General features: G+C 48.9%; 1 protein-coding gene across 1 annotated transcript in view; it reads right to left on the minus strand.

Annotated features, from left to right (window-relative positions):
- The window catches only part of ATXN1 (ataxin 1), a 403,348-nt gene that overhangs the window by 10,618 nt on the left and 371,068 nt on the right, over positions 1 to 21,662 (minus strand). Inside the window, exon 7 of the mRNA XM_006764076.2 lies at positions 4,879 to 6,940. Coding sequence (XP_006764139.1) covers positions 4,879 to 6,780 — 1,902 coding nt within the window. The 5' untranslated portion in view covers positions 6,781 to 6,940. The remainder of the gene's footprint in view (positions 1 to 4,878; positions 6,941 to 21,662) is intronic.

Raw genomic sequence — 21,662 nt, forward strand, 5'->3', positions numbered from 1 at the left:
CACACACACAACACGCCAGGACAGTTGGGGGAAGGAAGTAGCACTGAATATTAAGCGGTTGCTGCGGCGGTAATGGGAAGCAGTCACCCCAGGAGGATCTGGGAAGCGATAGACAGTCCCACTAACATAAGGAGCTCGGCAGTTAGGAGAGAAGCAGTCCAAGAAAAGAGTCACCCAGAGCACTTTTCAAGTAAGATCTGCTCCAAGTCTTCTGAGCCAAGTATGTGTACTTTTCAGAAAAGTTGAGGCCTGGGGAGCATGAGGCAGAGAGGTAGGAGGCTGCTCACATACAGAACACTGTTTGCCAGATGGAACCTGAAGACCCCGCAGGTGGGACTCTCCTAGCAGGCCTGCTGCAGGAGAGGCTCATGAGCCGCAGTTCCCGCCTGGGTCCTCTTACTGATGTGGAGGGCTGGACCATGCATCCACCCCTCCAGTCCAGTGCACACGCAGGAAAGCACTGCATGTGTACGCTCACACGTAGAAGTAGCTGTATGCATGCTTCCGGGCCCGTCATTGGGAACATGCCACAGGAACACAGGCAGGGTAAACACAGCTCATTGGGAAAGTTCAGCCTTCTTTCTGGGCTTTTCTAAACTGTCTCTCCTTCCATAAACTCTGTTTACTATAGAGCACAGAGCCTTTTCTTTTTCAGAAGCTAACCATTTTCCTTCTCAGGGCCAAAGTCACTTAAGGGAAGCAGGGAAGGGACACTAACATTGTTGAGGGCCCATTACGTGCTACATAGTGTGCTGGTTCCTTTGAATGTATTTTCTTCTTCTTTTTTTTTTTAATATATTTTATTGATTTTTTTACAGAGAGGAAGGGAGAGAGACAGAGAGCCAGAAACATCGATGAGAGAGAAACATCAACCAGCCGCCTCCTGCACATCTCCCACTTGGGATGTGCCCACAACCCAGGTACATGCCCTTGACTGGAATCGAACCTGGGACCCTTCAGTCGGCAGGCCTACGCTCTATCCACTGAGCCAAACCGGTTTTGGCTGAATGTATTTTCTTTAATTCTTACATTATTCCCACTACATAACCAAGGATGGAAGGCTGGGGTAGAATTTGCATGGTACATTATTTGTGCAATTATTTGTAAATATTTGCACAAGGCCCCGGCGCTACAGAGTGGTGGGGGGCAGATTCAGACTGAGGTCTTTTTCGCTCCAGATCCCACATTCTCCTTCCAGCCAACCTGCTTCCCACCCAAGCAGGTGATGCTCCACAATCCTATTGCCTGGGATTCCTTCTGGGACTCACCACAGACTTATGGACTCAAACTTACGGAGAATATTAAGTGGATTATATTTGGGAGTGAGGCTCTGAGGGAAGTGATTCTACTGTCCCTTGGGGCTCTCGACCAGAATCACCAGGGCTGAGGGGGCAGCTGGATGGAAGCAGGGACCCTCGGCAGGGGTGGAGGGAGTGTGCTACCTGCCCTTCACCGGAAGAGGAAGAAGACTGCAGAGTGGCCAAAAGAAGCTTCCTGTGGAGCCCGTAGTAGTAAGGGATAACGCCTGGGGTGGGTCACTGGGGTGCACAAAAATGCCCTGTTGCGTAGGACCAGCCCCAGGGATGGGGATGAATACGGGAAAGTATTTTTCTCCTACACTGCCCCATCTGATGCTTCAGCTGGAAACAACATTGGAGGCATCTTTGAATAATAATAAGAAGAAAATCAGCTCCTTAAAAATAATCACCAAAATAAAGCCCCTCTGTTTCACACAGGCTGGCTTTAGTTCCCCTCCATCAACGTCTACAGTCTACGGCGGGTCCTGAGCGTGAGATCAGCGGAGGTGCCTTTATGGCCCCTGGTTCTGGTGTTGGTGCTGGCCAGTTTCATAAGGGCGGTTCTGCAGGGCAGGAAGGAAAGCCAACGATTACAGAACAAGGAGGCCCAAGTATCTACCCGGTGTAAGGGGTCATCTCCCCGTTTCGAGATGAGAAAAATGGCAGCTCAGAGATAAAACAACTGGTCTGGCAGCTGACCGGCACCCGGACTCCTGGCTTTCTCTGCGCCACATGGCCTTCTCGGGATCCTGCTTAGGTTTTATAAGGTCAGACCCTGCTTGGGTTTTATAAGGTCAGACCCTGTTTGGGTTTTATAAGGTCAGGCCCCCTGAGGCCCTCCAACCAGGTAGGATTTATGCCCAGGGCCATAAAGCCACCTACTATGGGAAAACCAGCCCTGTTCCTTCACTTCCCCAATCAAATCTGTGATTTTGCTAATTAAGTTAAACAATTTGCACATTTCTAATCTCCCTGTAGGTGCAAGGGTTAGTGATTCTAGCCAGTAGGGAAGACATGGACTGATCTGCAGGCTGGGGAGAGAGCTTTCAGTGACACTGGTCACAGAGGGAAGCACCCCGTCCTGGGCACGTAAATTAAATCTGGACTTGAGCTCTCCCTGACTCTCCGGGACTCTGCTCTGTCACTGAGGCAGACACAGCTGAGGGAGTATTTCCACTGTGATGATGTCAGCCTGTTTCTGATAGGCTCCCAGTAGAGTGACAAATCACTGGCTGTGCTGGGGGCCTGCACTTGTTTCTACAACAGCTCTCTCACAGGTCTTTGCAGAAGCCCTTCCCAGCACGCAGCCCGACCACACAGGGGCCCTCCTGACAGACCTGTGAACAGGCTGTGACAAATATTCCACCTTCTAATTTGCACCTTGGCTGTCAGCAGAGAGACGAGTGGTCTGGCTACGGGAAGGTAATGAGACTTGGCCTGGAAGCCAATTTCTCTATCATTTAGACGTTCATTCTGCAAAGTATCAAGCAGGGAAAACACAGAGAGATGCTTGCTTCCTCTCTAAAACCTGCCAGGTCCATTTGAAACCTAAAGAGGCCGTGAGCGCTGGTGTGAGAGGCTGCCAGGGCCTTGGAGATGCGGCCCACGGCTAGAGCTGCTCTTTCTTAAGTTGAAAGAGATGCAGGTAAGGAACCAGGAGTGTTTAAAAATATCACACCTCTTTCCATTCCTACTTCTGTGCACGCTAACGCTTTAAGGATAAAAAAAAAAAAAAAAACACAACAAAAAACTACCATGAAAAACACATTTACTTTTCATTCTTGTTTATTTACCACGCTTTCTCCTGGGGACTCTTAAAAAGACAGCTTTGCTAAAGAGAATTCCTTTTTCCTACGAGGACTGACCCCAATCCATGTAGGAAGGTCGGAGTGAGCAGCAACTACAGATGGGTAGTGAGTTGTACATAATGATGCCATTTTAAAAAGCTTGAGTTTTGCTCTTTCTTTGACTCAGAACTTTGAGAAATCTTTTGTGGGTCTTACCAAAGAGTCTAAGCCTACAGTGACATCTCACCATAAAAAAGAAAAATATTTGGGGTTAAAAGCTCTTGGCAAGGCAGGTCCTGGCTATTGTGTAAGATCCCACATCCGGTCATTCAAAAGGAGTTCCGGAAAACACTTTGGAAAATTGGCCTCCCTCCACTTCACTTGATCTTTTAAAAATGTACTTAAAACAATTCAAACCATTAACTAGTTTGTCTTGTTTTGTTTGTTTTATTTTCTGTAAATGTCCCATCAGCTAAGCCTTGACCGTTTTCCAACTCACACCTGAAGGAGGCGCTGTCACAGCCCAGAGTTTCAAAGTCCCTGATGGAAACATCCCCAGAGAGTGGGCTCTACCGCCAGGAGAGTTCCCATGGGGGCCTACTCTGTTGGACTCAATCAACCTGGGCAGTGACGTTGCTGTTTGCTATAATGGGTGGTGAATAAATGCATCCAAGAGATTTAAGAGCCTGGAAAAGGGTAGACTGAAGGAGCCCAGGGAAATTATAAGAGAGTTGATCATAATTCTAGTTTCTAACATGAGTCAGCTTGGCTGCACATGACTCTTGGGGTTCCTATTCACCCCAAGCCCAGCAGAAGAACCTGGGACAGGCCCGACTTCTTGGATTGTATGAACCCGGCCTTTTATTTTCCGTGTTCTGATGCTCTGACATCTGGGGGCCTTGCTGACTCTGGAGGGATTTCCCCTCTGGGGTTAGCTAATTCCTAGAGATAGCAATCAACTCTGCTGGGAGCATACCCTTCATATGCAAACCACTGAGCCACCTCCTTTACAGAGGCTCAGACTCCTGGCCACTGCCCACCTGCCCCAGTCACCCCACAGCAGGTACCAGACAACTAGGAGGAGAGCTAACTATAAAGTTATTCAAACCAGCCAGTCCCACACCTACTCACCCTCTCACCCACTCCTCCCCACAGAAACCACAGTACTCCCCCTTTTCTCCTCACTCCCTCTGCTTCCTGACTGAGCCTGGTGCTTCCCCGTGTGGCATGTCCCCTCTTGGGATCTGGGAGTGTAAGAACTATGTTTTCAATGGCCATTATCTCATCTCTTGGCCTCGCCATGCCTGACCAACAATAAAACCTGCATTTTAAAACACGGATGTTGGTATGAGATATGGTGGGTGACTCTGGGCATCTATTATCCTTACCTGACCATCAGTGTCCCTTCTTGGTGGGGAAAAAAGGGGAAGATGGGCCTCTAGAAGGGCCTTAACCCAGCCTTTCTCAGAGTCAGGTTCCCATCTGAACTCCAGAACAAAAGCATAACTTGAGTGATGATTTCCTTAAATTGTCCTGGGCTGGGACCTGACTAGCCTCACTCCAGGTGCAGAGAAGTTAGATCACTGCAAACAGCAGATGTCTTGGGGCACTGGGGCTAATTCTCTTAGAGAATCTTCTTAGAGAAGACTCAGAGTCCGAAGTCTGGGTACAAATGAAAGCCTTCCATTCCCCCCAGAGCACGGCAGAGTCTGCGCCCGGAAGACGTTCATCTCGCCAGGAAGTGAGGAAGGTGTGTGGTGGGTGTCCCTGCCTGGGACCTGGGTGAACATTACCTGTGCCCGGTGCTCCCCGACGGCGAACTGGATGACGGCGACGCCGGGGCTGTGGCTGTCCTCAATCCTCTCCACGGTGCTGGAGTCGATCTTCAGGTCATTGCTGATCTCTGCGCTCTGGATGAAGTCCTCCGTTTTTAAGTCCTCCACCTTCTTCAGCTCCCCGTTGGCCAGTTGGATGATGGAGCCTTTCATGAAGTAGGGGGGCAGCGTCGGGGGCACTGCTGCCGGGGACGCCATGGACTGCACCACGGGCAGGTGGATCTGGGCCTGCACCATGGCCGGGTAGGCGGCCTGGGTGACCAGGGCCTCTGGGCTGAAGTTCTCGCTCTTGGGAAGGGCGGTGGAGACGAACGTGTGAGGCACTGCTGCAAACTGGGGTGACGACGTGGCTATTGCAGAGGCAGCTCCCGACCCGTCCACGTCAGCACTGCCCACCGGGATGAGCAGGGGCTGGGTGCCGGGGATGACCAGGTGCTGGGGCAGGCTGCCGGCATAGGTGATCGCCTGCTGCTGGCTGCTCAGGTAGCCGATGACGGGCGGCTGTGTCCCTGCGTAGAAGGCTGTGGCTGGCAGTCCCACTGGGAGTGGCTCCGAAGCGCTGTGTGTGGTCTGAATGACCGTGTGGGGTGACAGCGTGGCGACGGTGGCGGCCTTCACGCCTTCGGGGCCCAGAGCCTGTTGGGGTGAGAGCGCGTAGGAGCGGTGTCCGGGCTTCCCTAAATGCAGGCCACTTTTGTCGTTGAGGGTGGAGGGGGAGGCCTCGCGGTGCGTGACCTGCTGCACTTCCAGGTCGGAGACGGGGGTGTTGCTGTTGGGCAGGACCATCACAGAGGCCCGGACCCCTGCGGAGTCCCGACTGCCGTAGTCGGAGGGGCTGGGGTGGACAACCATGTGCCTGGACTCGTAGGGGTGAGGCGCCGACTTGCTGCTGGCCTTCACCAGGCCCAGGTCGGCCGAGGTGGGGGCCCCGTACCGCCGGCCCTTCTCCAGCTCCCCGTTGAGGATCTCCTTGGCCTGCATGGCCTGCTGCAGCCTGCTGCTCTCGGCTTTCTTGGTGGCCTCCCGAGGAAGGAAGTGGCCGCCGGAGTCTGTGTATTGCACTACGACCTGGGGGGAGGGCCCCAGGGTGATGGTGTGTGGGATCATCGTCTGGTGGGGGTGGAGGTGTACGGGGATGGCCGGTGGAGAGGCCGTGCGCCCAGCGTTCTGCGGGGAGCTGGCGATGTGGACGTACTGGTTCTGCTGGGTGGGTGGTGGGGACCCTGGTGCCATGAGCCCTGGAGTCCTGCCCAAGTGCTGCTGCTGCTGCTGCTCAGCCTTGTGTCCTGAGGCGTGGCTCAGCCCGCCCATGCTGGCCAGCAGAGTGGAATAGGCCTCCAGCTGGGAGCGCTGGGATGGAGTGGAGACGCCCCCGGCCGAGGCCACCGCGCTGGTGGCGGGGCTGGCCGTTGGGGAGATCAGCTGGGAGGGGATGAACCCTGCGTAGGGCCCGCTGTACTGGGAGGACCCAATAAACTGGAAAGTGTGTGGCAGGTGCGCGTACTGCACGGGTGACACCGGGGTCCCTGACTGCGGGGGAGGGTACACCGTGGGCAGCGTGGTGGTCGCCGGGACGGACCTGGGCGCGCTGGGTGGGGAGTAGTCCAGTGCTGTGGGCAGCGCTTTGTGTAAACCTATTCCCTGTTGTAAACCAAGCTCCACCGCAGTCCCCGCCGGGCCATGCCTCCCGCCCCCGTGACCTCGGCCACCCAGGGCGCCAGGGAGCCATGCCACGCCCTCCGCCCGGTGGTTGTCGCTGGGCAGGATGGTGGCCTTCTCCTCCGAAGGCCTGCTGGTGGCGGGGATCTCACGCTTCTTGGGAGGCAGGCATTCGTTGCTCCGCTCTTGGTTGGATTTCATTTTTCGCCGTCCCCCCTCCACGGTGACTGCTTCACTGTCTGGCTGGCTCTGATTTTAGTCTGATAAATGGAAAGTCACATTTGATTTCTGTAGGGGATCCAGGCTCTTCATGAGGAATCATCTCCCCGTGGGTGCAGTCCGCCAGCAGCAGCTCTGGAATCTGGGGAAAGGAAGAGGGAAAAGGGAAGGAGGGAAAAGAAATCAAGACATCAGCACCGGAAAAGGACATCCTCCCAAGACTAAGACTAGGCTTTGGCTTCAGTGCAAATTCTGAAAACATGATTCTAACCCCGACATTGAAACAGCTAAAACAGTGGCCTCGGTGGACATCCTCTCAGGAAGATGATTAAGACGTGGAGCAAGTCAAAACTTAAAGCAGAGACCTTTTTATGAAGTTAACTCCCCTAAGACACGTTTCTCAATACCTCTCTCCTTTTTTCCTATTAGAAGGTAGACAATATGCTTCTAAAGTTTTCTTTTCGGAAATGCTAGTTCCATGCCTGACCTCTTTACTTTGTTGGAAAATCAAATGAAACTCAGGGATGACATCAGGGAACGTCCCCTGGGCCCCACCCTCCAAGCCAGGCCCTGGGGCGGGCAGGTGAGGAGTGAGAGCCTCAATGGACTTTGCATGTTATCTCTGAATCCCCATCTATTAGAGCCACTACTTGAAGATGCCGCCTGACTCTGGGTCCATCCTAACTTTACAACAATTCTCTTTACAAGAATTCCCAGTACAGCCACTCATGGTAACAGAAAACCAAAAGAAATTGGTGAGACAGTTAAAAAATGAATATGGTTACAGTTTTTTATAAAAGTTCAATAATCATGCAGGTGTACTGAAGGCTTCTTTTTTTAAAATATATTTTCTTGATTTTTTACAGAGAGGAAGGGAGAGAGAGAGTTAGAAACATCGATCAGCTGCCTCCTGCACACCCCCTACTGGGGATGTGCCCGCAACCCAGGTACATGCCCTTGACCGGAATCGAACCTGGGACCCCTCAGTCCGCAAGCCGACTCTCTATCCACTGAGCCAAACCGGTTTCAGCTACTGAAGGCTTCTTTAATGATGGTTACACACTTGCTTCATCCCCGACTCGTTCCAAGTGGCCTTTGAATTTCCTTTTATACCCCCTGCCCCTGCTCTCCTTGGAGAGAGCCAGCCTACCCTTAACCCTGGAGGCGAAACTTCTTTCAGACCAATCAGAACCTGTGTGTTTACACTCGAACATACAAACAGTGAACCTGGAGCCATTTCTTAGACGCATATCTCAGTCTCCCAGTAAACACTGAATTCCGAGTCACCAAGACTGTGGGCAAAAAGATGACCACCTGGCAGGAGACAAAACATCAACGGAGGCTACGGGAACCAGGCTAACAAGGGCCAGATGTGTGCACCCCCTATGGCCAGCAGCTGAAGACACGCACAATGTCACCATGCTATGACTTTGGGAAGCTGTGAGGTCCCGCTGTGGGGATCACGTGCCCTGGGGTTACAGTGGTCCTCCTACCCAGACACTCTTTTCTATGCTCTGATTTAAAAAAACAAAACAAAACACAATATGGCAGCAGCCTTCAGCCTCTGATCCTTGTCTATCTGAAGCAATCGCCATATCCTTTTTAAAAAAATCTTTTCATATCCCTATTATTACACACTTTTCTCCGACGCCCCTCCTCTCAACTCCCAACACCAGCTTATTCCACATCTCCTATACAGTTTACACACCGCACCCTGGTCTGCAATTTTACTTTATTTTGCCAATGATTGAGTGGTCCTTTTTGGTTTTGCTTGAATATCACGAACAAACATCACGCTAAAAGTACAAATGGCACGAGACCAGGTCTCCCACCTACAATGACTATGATCAGTTTATGTTGAAGGTGGAGGTTTAGGAATTTGGTGTCTCAACATCAAAGAGCATTTCAGTTATCATAGGGTTTCTCATATGATGAGAGGCACTTTAAAGACTGGGACAGAAACAAAAATAAAAAGACCTAAAATATTAATGCTGAAGAAATATCTGTGTCGAAAGAGTAGTGTCAATTATTTACTCTCCCGACCTGCAGCCTTTTAAAGTCCAGGTAACCGTGCTCTGCGTAGCCTTCTCTTATAGAGTGTGCTACATAATTTACACCCCGTACTCACAAGGCAATGAAATGCAGTGCTATTTTCAAAACAATGACAGAATAAAATTAAACTACAATGCATCAAAAACAGTTGCCCTTTTTGGCTGCTTAAAAAGCACTGATAATGATCGAGAGATTTCAAGAGTCACCCATGAGCACAGGAACTGTATGAGCTCTCATATTCCCATACCAACTAGCAAAGTTATATAAGATAGATCTCCTCAAAGCCCACCATTCCATACGCCCCCTGCTAGCACTGATCCAATAAGACCCCACAAGATTTCACAAAGTATGTTCATGCAAGTAGTATGTCAGAATCTGAAATGAGAACATTTGCATATAGTAAGCCCAGCCAGTAAGGGAATAGGTTAATTAGCGCAAGACAGCCTCAGGGAAGAAAAAGCAGCAGCAGAAAAGTCCTTTCAAAGCCAAGTAAAATGTCAAACACATTCAGAAATAGGACCATTAGCAATGCAAATGTAAAATTGCCCATACAACTGAATGCACAATATACAAAACGAGAAAACCCCTTTGAAGGTACTTTTTAAAGAACCCAGTTTGAAGAAGAATGCTGACTTGGTTCTCAGGAGTGCCCTGGCTTATTTACATTGCTTATTTAGAGCTGGTCTTCTGCTAATGGACCACTATTTTTGGCATAGACAAATTCATGTATTTTCTTTTAAAAAGTTATCCATTGATAAACATCTTTTCTTAGTAATAATAATAATAATAATAATAATAATACCAATGATATAAAGACTGAACTGGATCAAAAAGGGCCAAATTGATAACAATTCAACCATCCTCCTCCCACATTTGGAAGGACCATGCCTGCTATTACCAGTGCAGCTTGGAGGAGACGAGGATCTAATTCTGGGGATGTGCTTCTTCCCTGTGCTCCATTATCTCTCTGTAATGTCAGTATCTCCTATCAGGGAGAAGCACTGTGAGGGCAGGGAGTGTGTCTTGCTCTTTCATATATATGTTTTACTGATTTCAGAGAGGAAGGGAGAAGGAGAGAGAGAGAGAGAGGAATATCAATGATGAGAGAGAATCATGTGCCCTGACCAGAATAGAATCCTGCACCCTTCAGTCCACAGGCAGACACACTATCCACTGAGCCAAACCTGCTAGGGCTGTGTCTTGCTCTTTGCGGTGAACCACCAGAGGGCGCCAGAGTATGCTACCATGTCCATGTCTCTGGCACATTGGGTGACTATTCAATGAATAGAAAAGAAGGAAGAGGTCAATAATTGAAGGTAGAAAAGTGCAGTAGGGAAAAGGAAGGGAGAGAGTAAGGGATAAGAAAGAAGAAAAAAGAAGAGTGGGATTTCTGCTTTTAGGGTCTCCTTCCAGCTGCAGACAAATGGCTTCTGTGTCCCCAATCGCCTTCTCAGGGCTGAAACCCAATGATTCAGCTGGGTCCCGAGGAGTTCGCCTCTGGATGTTCCCGCCACAACAGAATGCTTCCTTTGAAACATGGAGCCACACAAGAGTCCATAAACACTAAGTTACAAAAGAACCACGAATGCAGATCATACGGTTCAAACATCAGGAAGGCTAAAGTGGAGGGGGAGTTCATGGATGAATTGAGACAGACTTATTTAGGGTTTACTACAGACAGTTTACCTGGTAATCACTGTTCTGGATACATTCATCTCCAGCATCTCTATATCTACATTTATATCTATCCCTCGATCAGTATTTTAAAATTTAGCTCTGTGGCCGAAGGCCTTGGCATTCCAAGGGTGGTCACCAGGCCAGCAACACCAGCACCCCAGCAGCTTTAGAAATGCAGAACCTCAGGCCCCATCCAGGCCTCCTGATCCAGAATCTGTACTTTAACACGACCCCCCGATGATTCACAGGCACAGCAAGGTTTCAGAAACTCAGTATAAGAGTAAGTTTTCTGCTCATAAGCTCCCAAGCATAGTAAACATCTCTACCCTCTTTCCCCTGGAGCAGGCGCTGGGATCCCCGACCAGGGCTGCACGTAAACAGAACTGATGGAGGCTTGCTGCTTATCTGCTGATGGAGATAAGCAGCTAACATGAGGCAAGACGCAGCTGTTTCCTTTGGTGTCTCCTAGACCAAGATGGTTCTAAATAACAGACATTCCTTTTCTTCCGTCTTCAAGAAGTGTAGAAAAACACACTTTAAGAAGGCTAGTATCATACGTTTTGTACAGGACTCGATCCTCTCCAGGAAGAAAAACAAACTTTAACAAAGAAAGCCATACATATCTTTGCTATACTACGAAACAGTTTCCCCCAGTACCATGGATTTAGACTGTTTCAGAAATGATAAAAGAACCAAGATGCCTCTGAACCGAGAGATGTGGGAACATATCCCCACTGACTGCCAGTCCTATAAACAACAACCATGCGCTCTGAACGGAAGATGCTCCTAGAACGGGACACACGCCGTCCTGAAAATGCATTCCGAGGTCATGGCAATGAACTGGGCTGCTTGCCTAGCACACCCAGCCCGCGGAGTGTGACCCCACGCCTTGCTGGCATGTGTGTCTATGCAGAACAGAGGCACGACTACAGTTTTAAAGAGGAAGGAACGCAGACTGCCGAGCTTGTCTGTTCTGGAAACACCATCTGACCATTAGGAGACAGAACACCGGGGCCTGGTAGGAGAGGTCACTAGGACATGGTGAGTGAGCATTCTCTAATTCCTGGTACGCCCATCTCCTTTCTGTTTCATTTTATTACTAAGATGGAAGATCCGTGTGCTGAGCTGGTAGAAGGCACTTCATTAAAATATTAAATATTAAAAACAGGCCCAACCCTGACATCCTTGGGGTTTCTGGGATGGAGAAAGGTGGGGTGGATGATAGCATAATTAGATACTTTCATGGTTGCTGAACAGTATGTCCCAAAGGAAGTGGATCACACATTCATTCATCATTTACTTTGCCTCTGATGTGTACAGTGGACCTTAATTTTTCAATGTCAGCATGGAGCCAATGGTATGCCAGGACTCTATTTTTAGGTCTATTCTGTTCAACATTTTATTAGTGCTTTGGCTATCATATTCAGAGGTAACAGAAGGCTGGAAGGAATGCTTAATGTATTATTGCAATTAATATTCAAATATATCCTCAGAACCTGGAAGTGATGGCACAAAACCAAGAAATTTAAGATTAATGAGAGTAAATGTAAATACCTGCCCGCGGTTTCAACAGCTCAATTAGTTTAGTAGCAGAGCTGGAGAGAACGGCTGGCTTGAGAATGGTTCAAATGAAAGAGCCTAGGGATTTTCTGTTGGACCATACATTCAATGTGAACCAACAGTTTGGTGTGGTGCCTAATAACTTGGAGTAATTATAAGCTTCATTTAAAAAAATAAAAAAGCACAGTGTTCAGAATAAGGGACTCAATACTGTAACAGTATGTGGCATCGGCAAAGTCACAGACTACGGAGGCAAGGGGACACTGGCCCAAAACATATTTATCTGCTGGTTGCAAGTCTGTGCCCTCCAACCACATCTCTTCCTTTCTCCCACTCCCACCTCCTGCCCCTGGTAACCACCATTCTACTCTGTTTTTACAAGTTCAGTTGTTTTAGATTCCACGTCTAAGTGATATCATACATCATTTGTCCTCTGATTTATCTCACTTGGCATCATGCCCAAGTTTCCATTGTTTTAAGCTACCAAATTTGAGGTAATCTGTTATGGCAGTCCTAGGAAACACATACAAATAGCTTCCATATATTTATCATCTACTATATGCCAATAAGTCTATTTATTTATCCTCATCCAAGGATATACTAGTATTCCCATTGATTTTTAGAGAGAAAGGGAAGGAGGACAGGAGACAGGGAGACAAACAGACATGGATGTGAAAGAGAAACACTGAATGGGTGCCTCCCGTACATGCCCCGGCCGGAGATCAAACCCATAACCTAGTTATGTGCCCTGACAGGGAATCAAACCTGCCATCTTTATGGTGTACGGGATGATGCTTCAACCAACGGAGCCTCTGGCCAGGGTGTCAATAACTCTACTTATAAATATCTCATTTACTCCTCACAACAAACTCATGAGGTTTATATTTTTACCTCCACTTTGCAGATGGGGACCCTGAGGCTTGGCCAAGACCTTGCAGTCAGAGGGAGGACAGAGTTGGGTGTCTTGTTCTACCCAACTAGGACACAGAGTAGACAGGTACTGGGATGCACTGTGGTGATGGCAGCAGAAGAGCAAATGTCCTTTCTTTTCTCATGTATAAATGGGGCAGGAAGCTAGGGGTAAGAGGGGCTGAAGACGTCCAGGGAACCCGCACCACACCAGCACTAACCCTGGGCTGAAGCTGGTGTGCATTCCGTGTTACTGGCTGGGTTGGCTGAGGCAGAAAGATCAGAATCTTTTGACTTTACTGGCAAGTGAGCTGGGATCCCCAGCACCCGCAGCCCCAAGCTCAATGCCACCCACCCAACTGTGATCCAGGTCATGGTAGAGCAGAGAGCACAGAGAGAACAACCTGCATGGTCAGACATGGAGCACTGTGGACATTAACATGCTGTCTACACAAACTCTCTCCCTCTGGCATCACAAAAATCAAGTTCAGGGGTGCATGCAGGTGCAGCAGCGATGCATACCACACAGGGCTTTCTCTCTTTTTTTAATAAAAAAATATATTTTTATTGATTTCAGAGAGGAAGGGAGGAGAGAGATGGAAATGATGAGAGGAAACCATCATCGGCTGCCTCCTGCACGCCCCCTACTGGATCAAGCCCTGCAACCTGGGCATGCGTCCTGACTGGGAAGTGACCTCTTGATTCATAGGTCGATGCTCAACCACTGAGCCATGCTGGCCAGGCGGGGGGCCTTTCTTTTGAGGCAGGGCCTGGTTGGGGAGGCGAGATTTCAGTGGGAAGGGGAAGGGCAGGAGAAAAAAAGACCCATTCTATGTTGTAAGCACCATAAATAATACTCTTTTCCAGTATTCATTTCAGGCAATGAATACGACAACTAAACTTAATACAAAGGTTAAAAAATGTAAATCCATCTGAATGAACACAGTCCCATTTGGGTGCTCCCGACTCCACGTGGCTCTGAGTCCAGTGGGCCAAACGGACTTGGCGTCACTGCAGGTTGAAGACCCTCAGGGAGGCACTGGAGGGGATCCTGAAGGCGCACAGCTGTGCTGGTGTTGTCTGTTTCTCTACTGAACTCCTCGACCTGGCATAGAACTACACTGCTGCCTCCCTCACCCTCAATGGCAGGGGTCCTCAAACTTTTTAAACAGTGTCCAGTTCACTGTCCCTCAGACCGTTGGAGGGCCGGACTATAGTTTAAAAAAAACAACTATGAACAAATTCCTATGCACACTGCACATATCTTATTTTGAAGTAAAAAAACAAAACGGGAACAAATACAATATTTGTATTTGCATGTGGCCGGCGGGCCGTAGTTTGAGGACCCCTGCTCAATGGGCTCCGTCATTGGCTGCTGTCAGCCCAAGCGGGAAACAGCACTCCTGAAGCCTTGGGTGGAGCTGCTCTCGGATTCTCAGCCTCTGCCATTACCTTTCCCAGTCAACACGATGATGGTGGCACTGGGCGTGTTGTGAGCGGGTTTTGCCACCTGTGGAAGCACCAGGTTATCTGTCATGCAGGCAGGGCCCACTGCATGGGGAAATGGCACATGTCTGTGTGCATGTGACAGGCATGCAGGTGGGGCGATAAGGAGGAGGGAGGAGGGTCGAGGCCTGCAGCAGGGCCGGGCTATCCCGGGAAGCTGGCCGGCCCGTGGGGAATGTCGCAGCCACGTCTGAGTAGCCAGTGTCCCCTGGCAGCCTGCCTGAGCTGGAATTCCTGGAAAGGCTCAAGACGGAAAAATCATCACTCAGAGGGATAACCATGTGATTGAAACCGGTCCCAAATGAACTGTCTAACAGAGGCTGAGTTTGAGGTTTCAGAAAAGTGGGAAATGCCTTTCTGTCAAGAGCTTCCCTGGTTCGATACAGAGCAAAGACCTTTCTGCTTGAAAGTGGCAGGCGAGCTGGACCAGTACCCAGGATGCCCACCTGCTTATCCTCCATGCCCCCAGCTAGGCCCAGTGCCAAGCACTCATGCGCCGTATGCAGTGTCCCCACCCCTCGGCACAGTGACTGGTCTCAGGCAGAGGCAGTTGGCCCCATTGGTCTCCCCGCTCTGGCTGGCACAACCAGGGGCAGAGAACTGGCCATGCTCACAGTTAGGATTGGGGTGGGGAGGACAGGAATCTGTCCTTCTTGACTCTCAAAGTAATGTCCTTAGCACTCTAGTGATTCTTAGCACTGACTACAGAATTCAGCAAGCATTTGCATCCATTGGCATATTTGAAATATGAAGATAAAACAATATTATCATCAATCCTGACAGGAAGGTAACATATTATTACTACTATTATTACTAACTAGAGGCCCAGTACATGAATTCGTGCACCAGTGGTGTTCCTCGGAGTGGCCTGCGGGGATCAGGCCAAAACCTGCAGTCCAATGCTGCCTGCAGCTCCTACCTGCCGCTCCTGCTAATCGTGGCCCGACTGCGTGGCTGCTGCTCACTCTCCCCCCATTAGTCCCGATCGGGAGAGGCTCATATGAAAACCTGGCTTTACCCCTAACTAGTTTGTAATTTTTATTTGACTCAAAATTGAACATGCACCCAGTATGGGGAGGCAAGTGTTTCAACAGTGTGTAATGTCTGCCTATAAAGTGGGGAGGAATCGATTGGCATGGTGCCAATGTAGTGCACACACTCGGTAGATGGCAGTGATCACAACTACAACTATGCAAGTGCTTCCTGGTGCCTCCCGTTCTCACCCACCTTACTGCTGCTGACCTCTCCTGGTTCCACGATCAATCAATACAGTCCTTCCAACTACCAATCCTTTCAAGCAACTGGGTTCCCCCCATACCTGTGATTTACAAAAAAAGAAAGTTATGGATCTTTGAGAATTTATTTTCTTTCTTTAGCCAAATGTTTCCAATGTACAGGCCCCCATTCACACCAAGAAGCATGCAAGCAACTCACTATACACCAACAGAATAAAGAGAAAGGCCAGAGGTAAACGTAAGCCTGGCATTTCTCGGTGATAGTTAAGTATGATGGCTCCTTGCTCCACTCGGCCTGCTTTTCCGCAATACTTCTTGGATGAGTAATTCCCAAAAGGCACGGTGGGGAAATGTAGACTTCTTTCCACATCCCACAGGAAGGCTGCCAGCTGTCTGCTCACACATGCTCTCCTGTGCTTTGCTACAACCACTCAGCACAGCCCAGCAGCAGCAGGAGGAGGCCGAGTCTGTTCTAAGGCCACCGGGGGACTGGGTCTCTGAGAGATTAGATGGCTCAAGTTTATGAATGTAAAACATCTCCACCCAGATGCCTTCTGGAACTGAGGCATTCTGAGAGGGTCTTAGAGCACTCATTGCCCCGTGTGGCTGGAAAGGAAATCCGAGGCCCGTGGGTCATCTATAAACTACCCCGTCATTCCTGCAGGGCTGTGTCACGACAGCTTGCCTTCTGTGGTAGGCAGTCTTACCGTCTCTGGGACACGATGCACCTTTTTAATCCCCTGGACCACCAAGGCCCCAAGACCTCCTGAGACCCACCTCCCCAAAGCGAAGCGGGTTGACAGAAGTCACTGAGCCCTTCTTTGTGCAGGCCACAGAGATGTTTTGCATGCCAGTGACCATCTGTGGATGATCGTCCTATTGTAAAGACAAGGATACTGAGGCACAGGGTGCAAGTGGCCAAAATAAAATGAAAATCTTGGTTTGTCTGTATAAACAACCTGGCTCCAGTTCTTAGAGTAGGCAGTGAAACTACTGGTGTGTAGTGAAGAATTAACCCTGTCGTGGCCAGTGTGGTTCAGTTGGTTGAGCACTGTCCTGTAAATGGAAAGGTCAATGATTTGATTCCCAGTAAGAGCACATGCCCAGGTTGTGGGCTCCATCCCTGGTCAGGGTGCATGTTGGAGGCCGCTGATCAATGTTTCTGTCTCTGTCAACTCCTCTCTAAAAATCAATTTTAAAAAATTATATATATATGTGTGTATATATATATATATACACACATACATACACACACACATATATATGTATGTGTGTGTATATGTGTGTGTATATGTATATGTATATGTATATGTATATGTATATGTATATGTATATGTATTAGATTAACCATAGCCAAACAGAGAGCACCTTACTCTGATGTTTGACAGTGTGATCAATGCTTCTTTGTGTCTGGATGTCTTGTTGCTCATGTCTAGCCTTTGCCCTGGGCTACTGGAGGTGATGGATGTCCAGGCCTCTGGAGTGGCCTGCCCCATATCAGTGTGTCTGTTTGCCTGGGGGCTTTGGCCACCAGACAGTCTAACAGAGTGACTTATGATAGGTCTCTGGCCATGTGGGATCAGTTCCAATCTCTGAGGAGCTAATGACTAGAGATATTTGCCAGGCCTCCGGGAAGGGCTGGGGACAAAAGATCCGCCACATGGCAGTCTGTGATTGAGCTTCCATAAAAACACTGGACCCCAAGGCTCCAGTGAGTTTCCCTGGTTGGCAGCACTCCCTGCGTACTGTCACACACTGTGGCCATGACGCCACGGGAGGGAATGCCTGGAAGACCCCAGTTTGGACCCCTCTGGGCCTCTGCCCTATATGCCTCTCTCCTTGGCTAATTTTAACCTGTATCTTTTCTTTGTAATAAACTGCAACCATGAGCATAACAGCTTCCAGTGAGTTATCACACCTGAGGGTAGTTTGGGGAACCCTCCAAACTTGTAATTGGTGTCAGAAATTGAGGGCAGTCTCATGGAAACGGATCTTTCTGACTTTATAGATGGCTCATAAACTCCTTATAGCCCGTGCTGATTATATACTTAAATAGACAAAGTAATAAACATAAATAAAATCCATCAGGGTCCAGGGATAAGAATGTATCATGAAGCAAGGATTAGATCAATCCAAATTTGAGCACCCCTAAACAGTGGCCAGTGACAGGCAGGTGAATGCAACAGATGGGGAGGAGAACATGCTGCCTGGTGTAATTCCATCTGGGCCAGGCCCTGGGGAGAAAACCTGCCCATAAGAATTACCCAGCGGTTAAGCACACACATCTCGGTAGAATTAGCGGTTCAATTTTCTGGGTACCCTGGTCACAGTGCTGGAGCAATGGGCGAAGCATCACCGGATGTGCAGGTGTCTCAATATCCTCCGTCCACTGAGTGGAACTCACTGACCGGCAATCTCCATGGCCACTGACCCTGACCCTGACCAGCCCAGCATCCATCCCCGGGCTCCAGCGCCTGGCTCGTAGGCTTTTGGAGGAAGTACTTCCTCAGAGCAGAGGAAGCTGCACACGTGCCTGGGGCAGGGCTGGGTTCACTGTGCCCTTGGTTACGCTGAACATGGTGGCAGCAGCCCTGAGCTGAGGAACAAGAAAGCTGGCAGCAGGGGTCCCAGGGCCACATTGTTCTCACTGCAGACTAAGAAGTCCATCCTCACTGTACGTTGGGAGAACCAGGGAGCTTTTCAACACACACCCATGTCCAGACTCAGCCAGGCCAACCGAATCTGAATTCCAGAAGGCGGGGCCAGCACTGGCATTGAAAAAGATGCGCCAGGGGATTTTATGTTCAGCCACAGGTGAGCACCCCTGCTACAATGATCTTTAGGTTCCTGGTTAACACCATCGCCCCCCTTGGCTGAATGTGTCAATGATGTTTAAATACAGCTGCCAATCCTTTGCCCCGGCCCTGACAATATGAACATGGTGTTCTCACCTTCCTTAACTGCGCTTTAAAAAAATGACATGCTCCCCACTACACACCCATAGGATAGCCATTACTTTAAAAAAAAGCGGGGGCGGGGGGGGGGCGGGGAATAACAAGTCTTGGTGAGGATGTGAAGAAATTAGAGCATTTGTGCATTGCTGGTGGTAATGTAAAGTGGTCCAACTGCTGTGGAAAACTGACTGGAAGTTCCTCAAAAAGTTAAATGTAGAATTAATGTAGAATCCAGCAATTCCACTTCTGGGCATGTGCCCAGAGGAATGGAAAGCAAGGACTCCCACAGATACTGTATGCCAGTGTTCACAGCAGTATTACTCACAAAAGCCAAGAGGTGGAAACAACCTGAATGTTCATCAACAGAGGACTGGAAAGGCAACATGCGGTCTATCCGCACAGTGGACTATTACCAGCCTGAAAGGGGAATGCAATTCGGATACTTTCTACCAGACGAGTATTATTGAAAGATTGAAAGATTATGCTCAGTGAAAGAAGCCAGAAGCAGAAGGACAAATACTGTATGATTCCACTTATAGGAGGTACTTAGAATAGGCAAATTCACAGAGAAAGAAAGTAGAATAGAGCTTTCCAGGGGCTGGGGGAGGGGGCCGTGGGGAGTTACGGTTTAGTGTGTACACAGAATTACAGTTTGGAATGATGAAAATGTTCTGGAGATAAGTGGGGTGATAAATGCACAAGAATGTGAATATACCTAATACCAGTGAGATGTACACTTAAAAATGGCTAAAGTAGTCAATTTTTTTTGTTATGGATATTTTATCACAAGAAAAAAGAATTTTTTAAAACTATACGTCATGATTTTAAAAGTTTGCAAACCAATTGCAATCCAATTGCAATTTTGTCTTTAAACTTCCACAGCCTCTCCACGCCCAGTTTTCCTTGGAGCTACATGGATCCTCCAAATACCTGCTAGAGCTGGCCTGCTCTCCAGGGCAGGACTCCAGGCATCTTTAAGCCCTTACAGCGGAATGCACTTCCTCACATTACAATGGGGACTGTGAGCAATGAAAAGCTAAGAAGCATCATTTTAAGGTGGTGTCCAAAGCTCTCTATCCTTTCATTATTTGCTCAAGACAGAAGGCTGCTTGTCCACGTCTTCTCCCCTGTAGTAGACTCCCAGGTCATGTGGACCAGACCCCCAGGTGATGTCAGTCCTGCCCTCTAAATCAGGGGCCAGCACTTAGGAGAAGGGCCACCCAGTAAGTGTGTCCAGCCTCACAGGCCAGGCAGTTTCTGCCACGACTCCTCAACTCTGCCAGTGCCGTGAGAAAGCATCATAGATAACACGCAGACCAGTGGATGTGGCTGTGTACTGTTCCAGCCCTCAAGCATGTCAGCTCAAGCCCTTAGAGTGTGTGCATACCCTCTGCTCTGAGCACTTTCCCTTCCCGCCACCTTGCTGTCTGTTTTCCGATCCAGTGGTTCTCATACCTAAGTTCCCAGATGATGCAGACACAGCTGGTCTGGGGACCATGCTTGAGCACCAGTGTTCTAAGCTATCTTTCAAGTCTCTCTTTAGATGTCACTTACTTGAGATTCTCCCCACCACACCCCTCGCCCCTCACCCCTCTTCTTTTGTGCCCCTCATCATTCTGCTCTATCCTATCATCCACACGCTGTCCTATAGCTCGACTATCCTTCTGGTCCCCACCCAAGTTGTCACTGCCACTCCCTCCGTGCCTCTGCCCATAGTGGGGCCCCTGAAGCTTGGCTAAGCCACTTAAGACCACTGCACTCTTGCTCATCCCTTCGTCCTCTGAAGCGTCCACAACTACCACAATCTATCACTTGACTGCGCTTGCTGTACTTTTCACTTGTTTTCATGTGGTGTCTTCTTCATTATATTGCCAACTCCCCAGATGAATACAGACTGAAATTTTATACTCCTTTCAGATTCTAGGGCTGTTGTCCTTTATTTGTTGGTTTACTGCCTCATCCCTCTCATCCCGTGTCAGTCTGTTACAGCTCTGTCTTTCTTAGAAGTTGGCGACCAAAAGGCAAAGAGTTTCTGGATCTTCTTTTGCATTTTTCTTTTTTTTTTAAGGTAACGATACAGTGTTGGATAAAAAGATGGAAGTCGAGTGTCATGAAACACTGTACTTGAAAAGCATCTGCATTTAGAGATTCAATTTCTAACACAAATTCTCCTGTGAGATTATTAGCCCCGGACACTCCCTGCAGCAGGAAGTCTAAGTTCGCCATGTGAGACATCGTTAAGATGTGTGCTGCATGGGGAGGGCTCTAGGAACCCACATCCCATTATCCAAAACTATGCCAGACTGTCCTTACATCAGTCCCAAGGAAGCGCTTCTGGTAGACTTCGGTTTACTGGGAGGAATGTGCATTTCCAAAGATAACAATTTTATTGCAACCGGCCTACATCAAGCGTGGAAAGCACAGGAAGACCAGCTGTAAAAATCAGCCAAGATAAGAATTCTCTATGAAAAAAAAAATGTTTGTTTTAAAATTAGGGGTATGACTCATACTCGGTGAATTGGATGGCTGAGTTCTGACCCTCAAAAGATGAATGGTTTCTTTTGAAAAGCGGAACAAGTGGGAAACCTATTTTCCACCTCCATTTATTCCAGAGAGGCTGCTTCGCAGAGCCCAGGATGCCCTGTGCCGTTTCCAATCACCAGCAAAATGGACAATGGGATGACTCGCCACCTAAGGCTGTTTTCAATCAAAACGCTGAGTAATTACCGCAGCCCCTCCTGGGCTCACAGGAGGCCCAGCGCAAAGCCAGTGGGGCGTGGAGGACGCTGAATGAGCTGCCAGAAACCCTACAGAATCTGGCTGCCAAACTGCTCCTCCTCCCCTACCCCCCACCCCCTGGCTCAGCATCATTAATGTAATCAGGTATTCACTCAATGAAAAAAAATTTCACATTCTCCCTGGAAGAATGCCAGATCCCTCTGAACGAGGTGCACTGTCAAATCAACCGCAT

The sequence above is a fragment of the Myotis davidii genome, unplaced genomic scaffold (genome assembly GCF_000327345.1).
Source record: "Myotis davidii unplaced genomic scaffold, ASM32734v1 scaffold279, whole genome shotgun sequence".
NCBI classification, from domain to species: Eukaryota; Metazoa; Chordata; class Mammalia; order Chiroptera; family Vespertilionidae; genus Myotis; species Myotis davidii.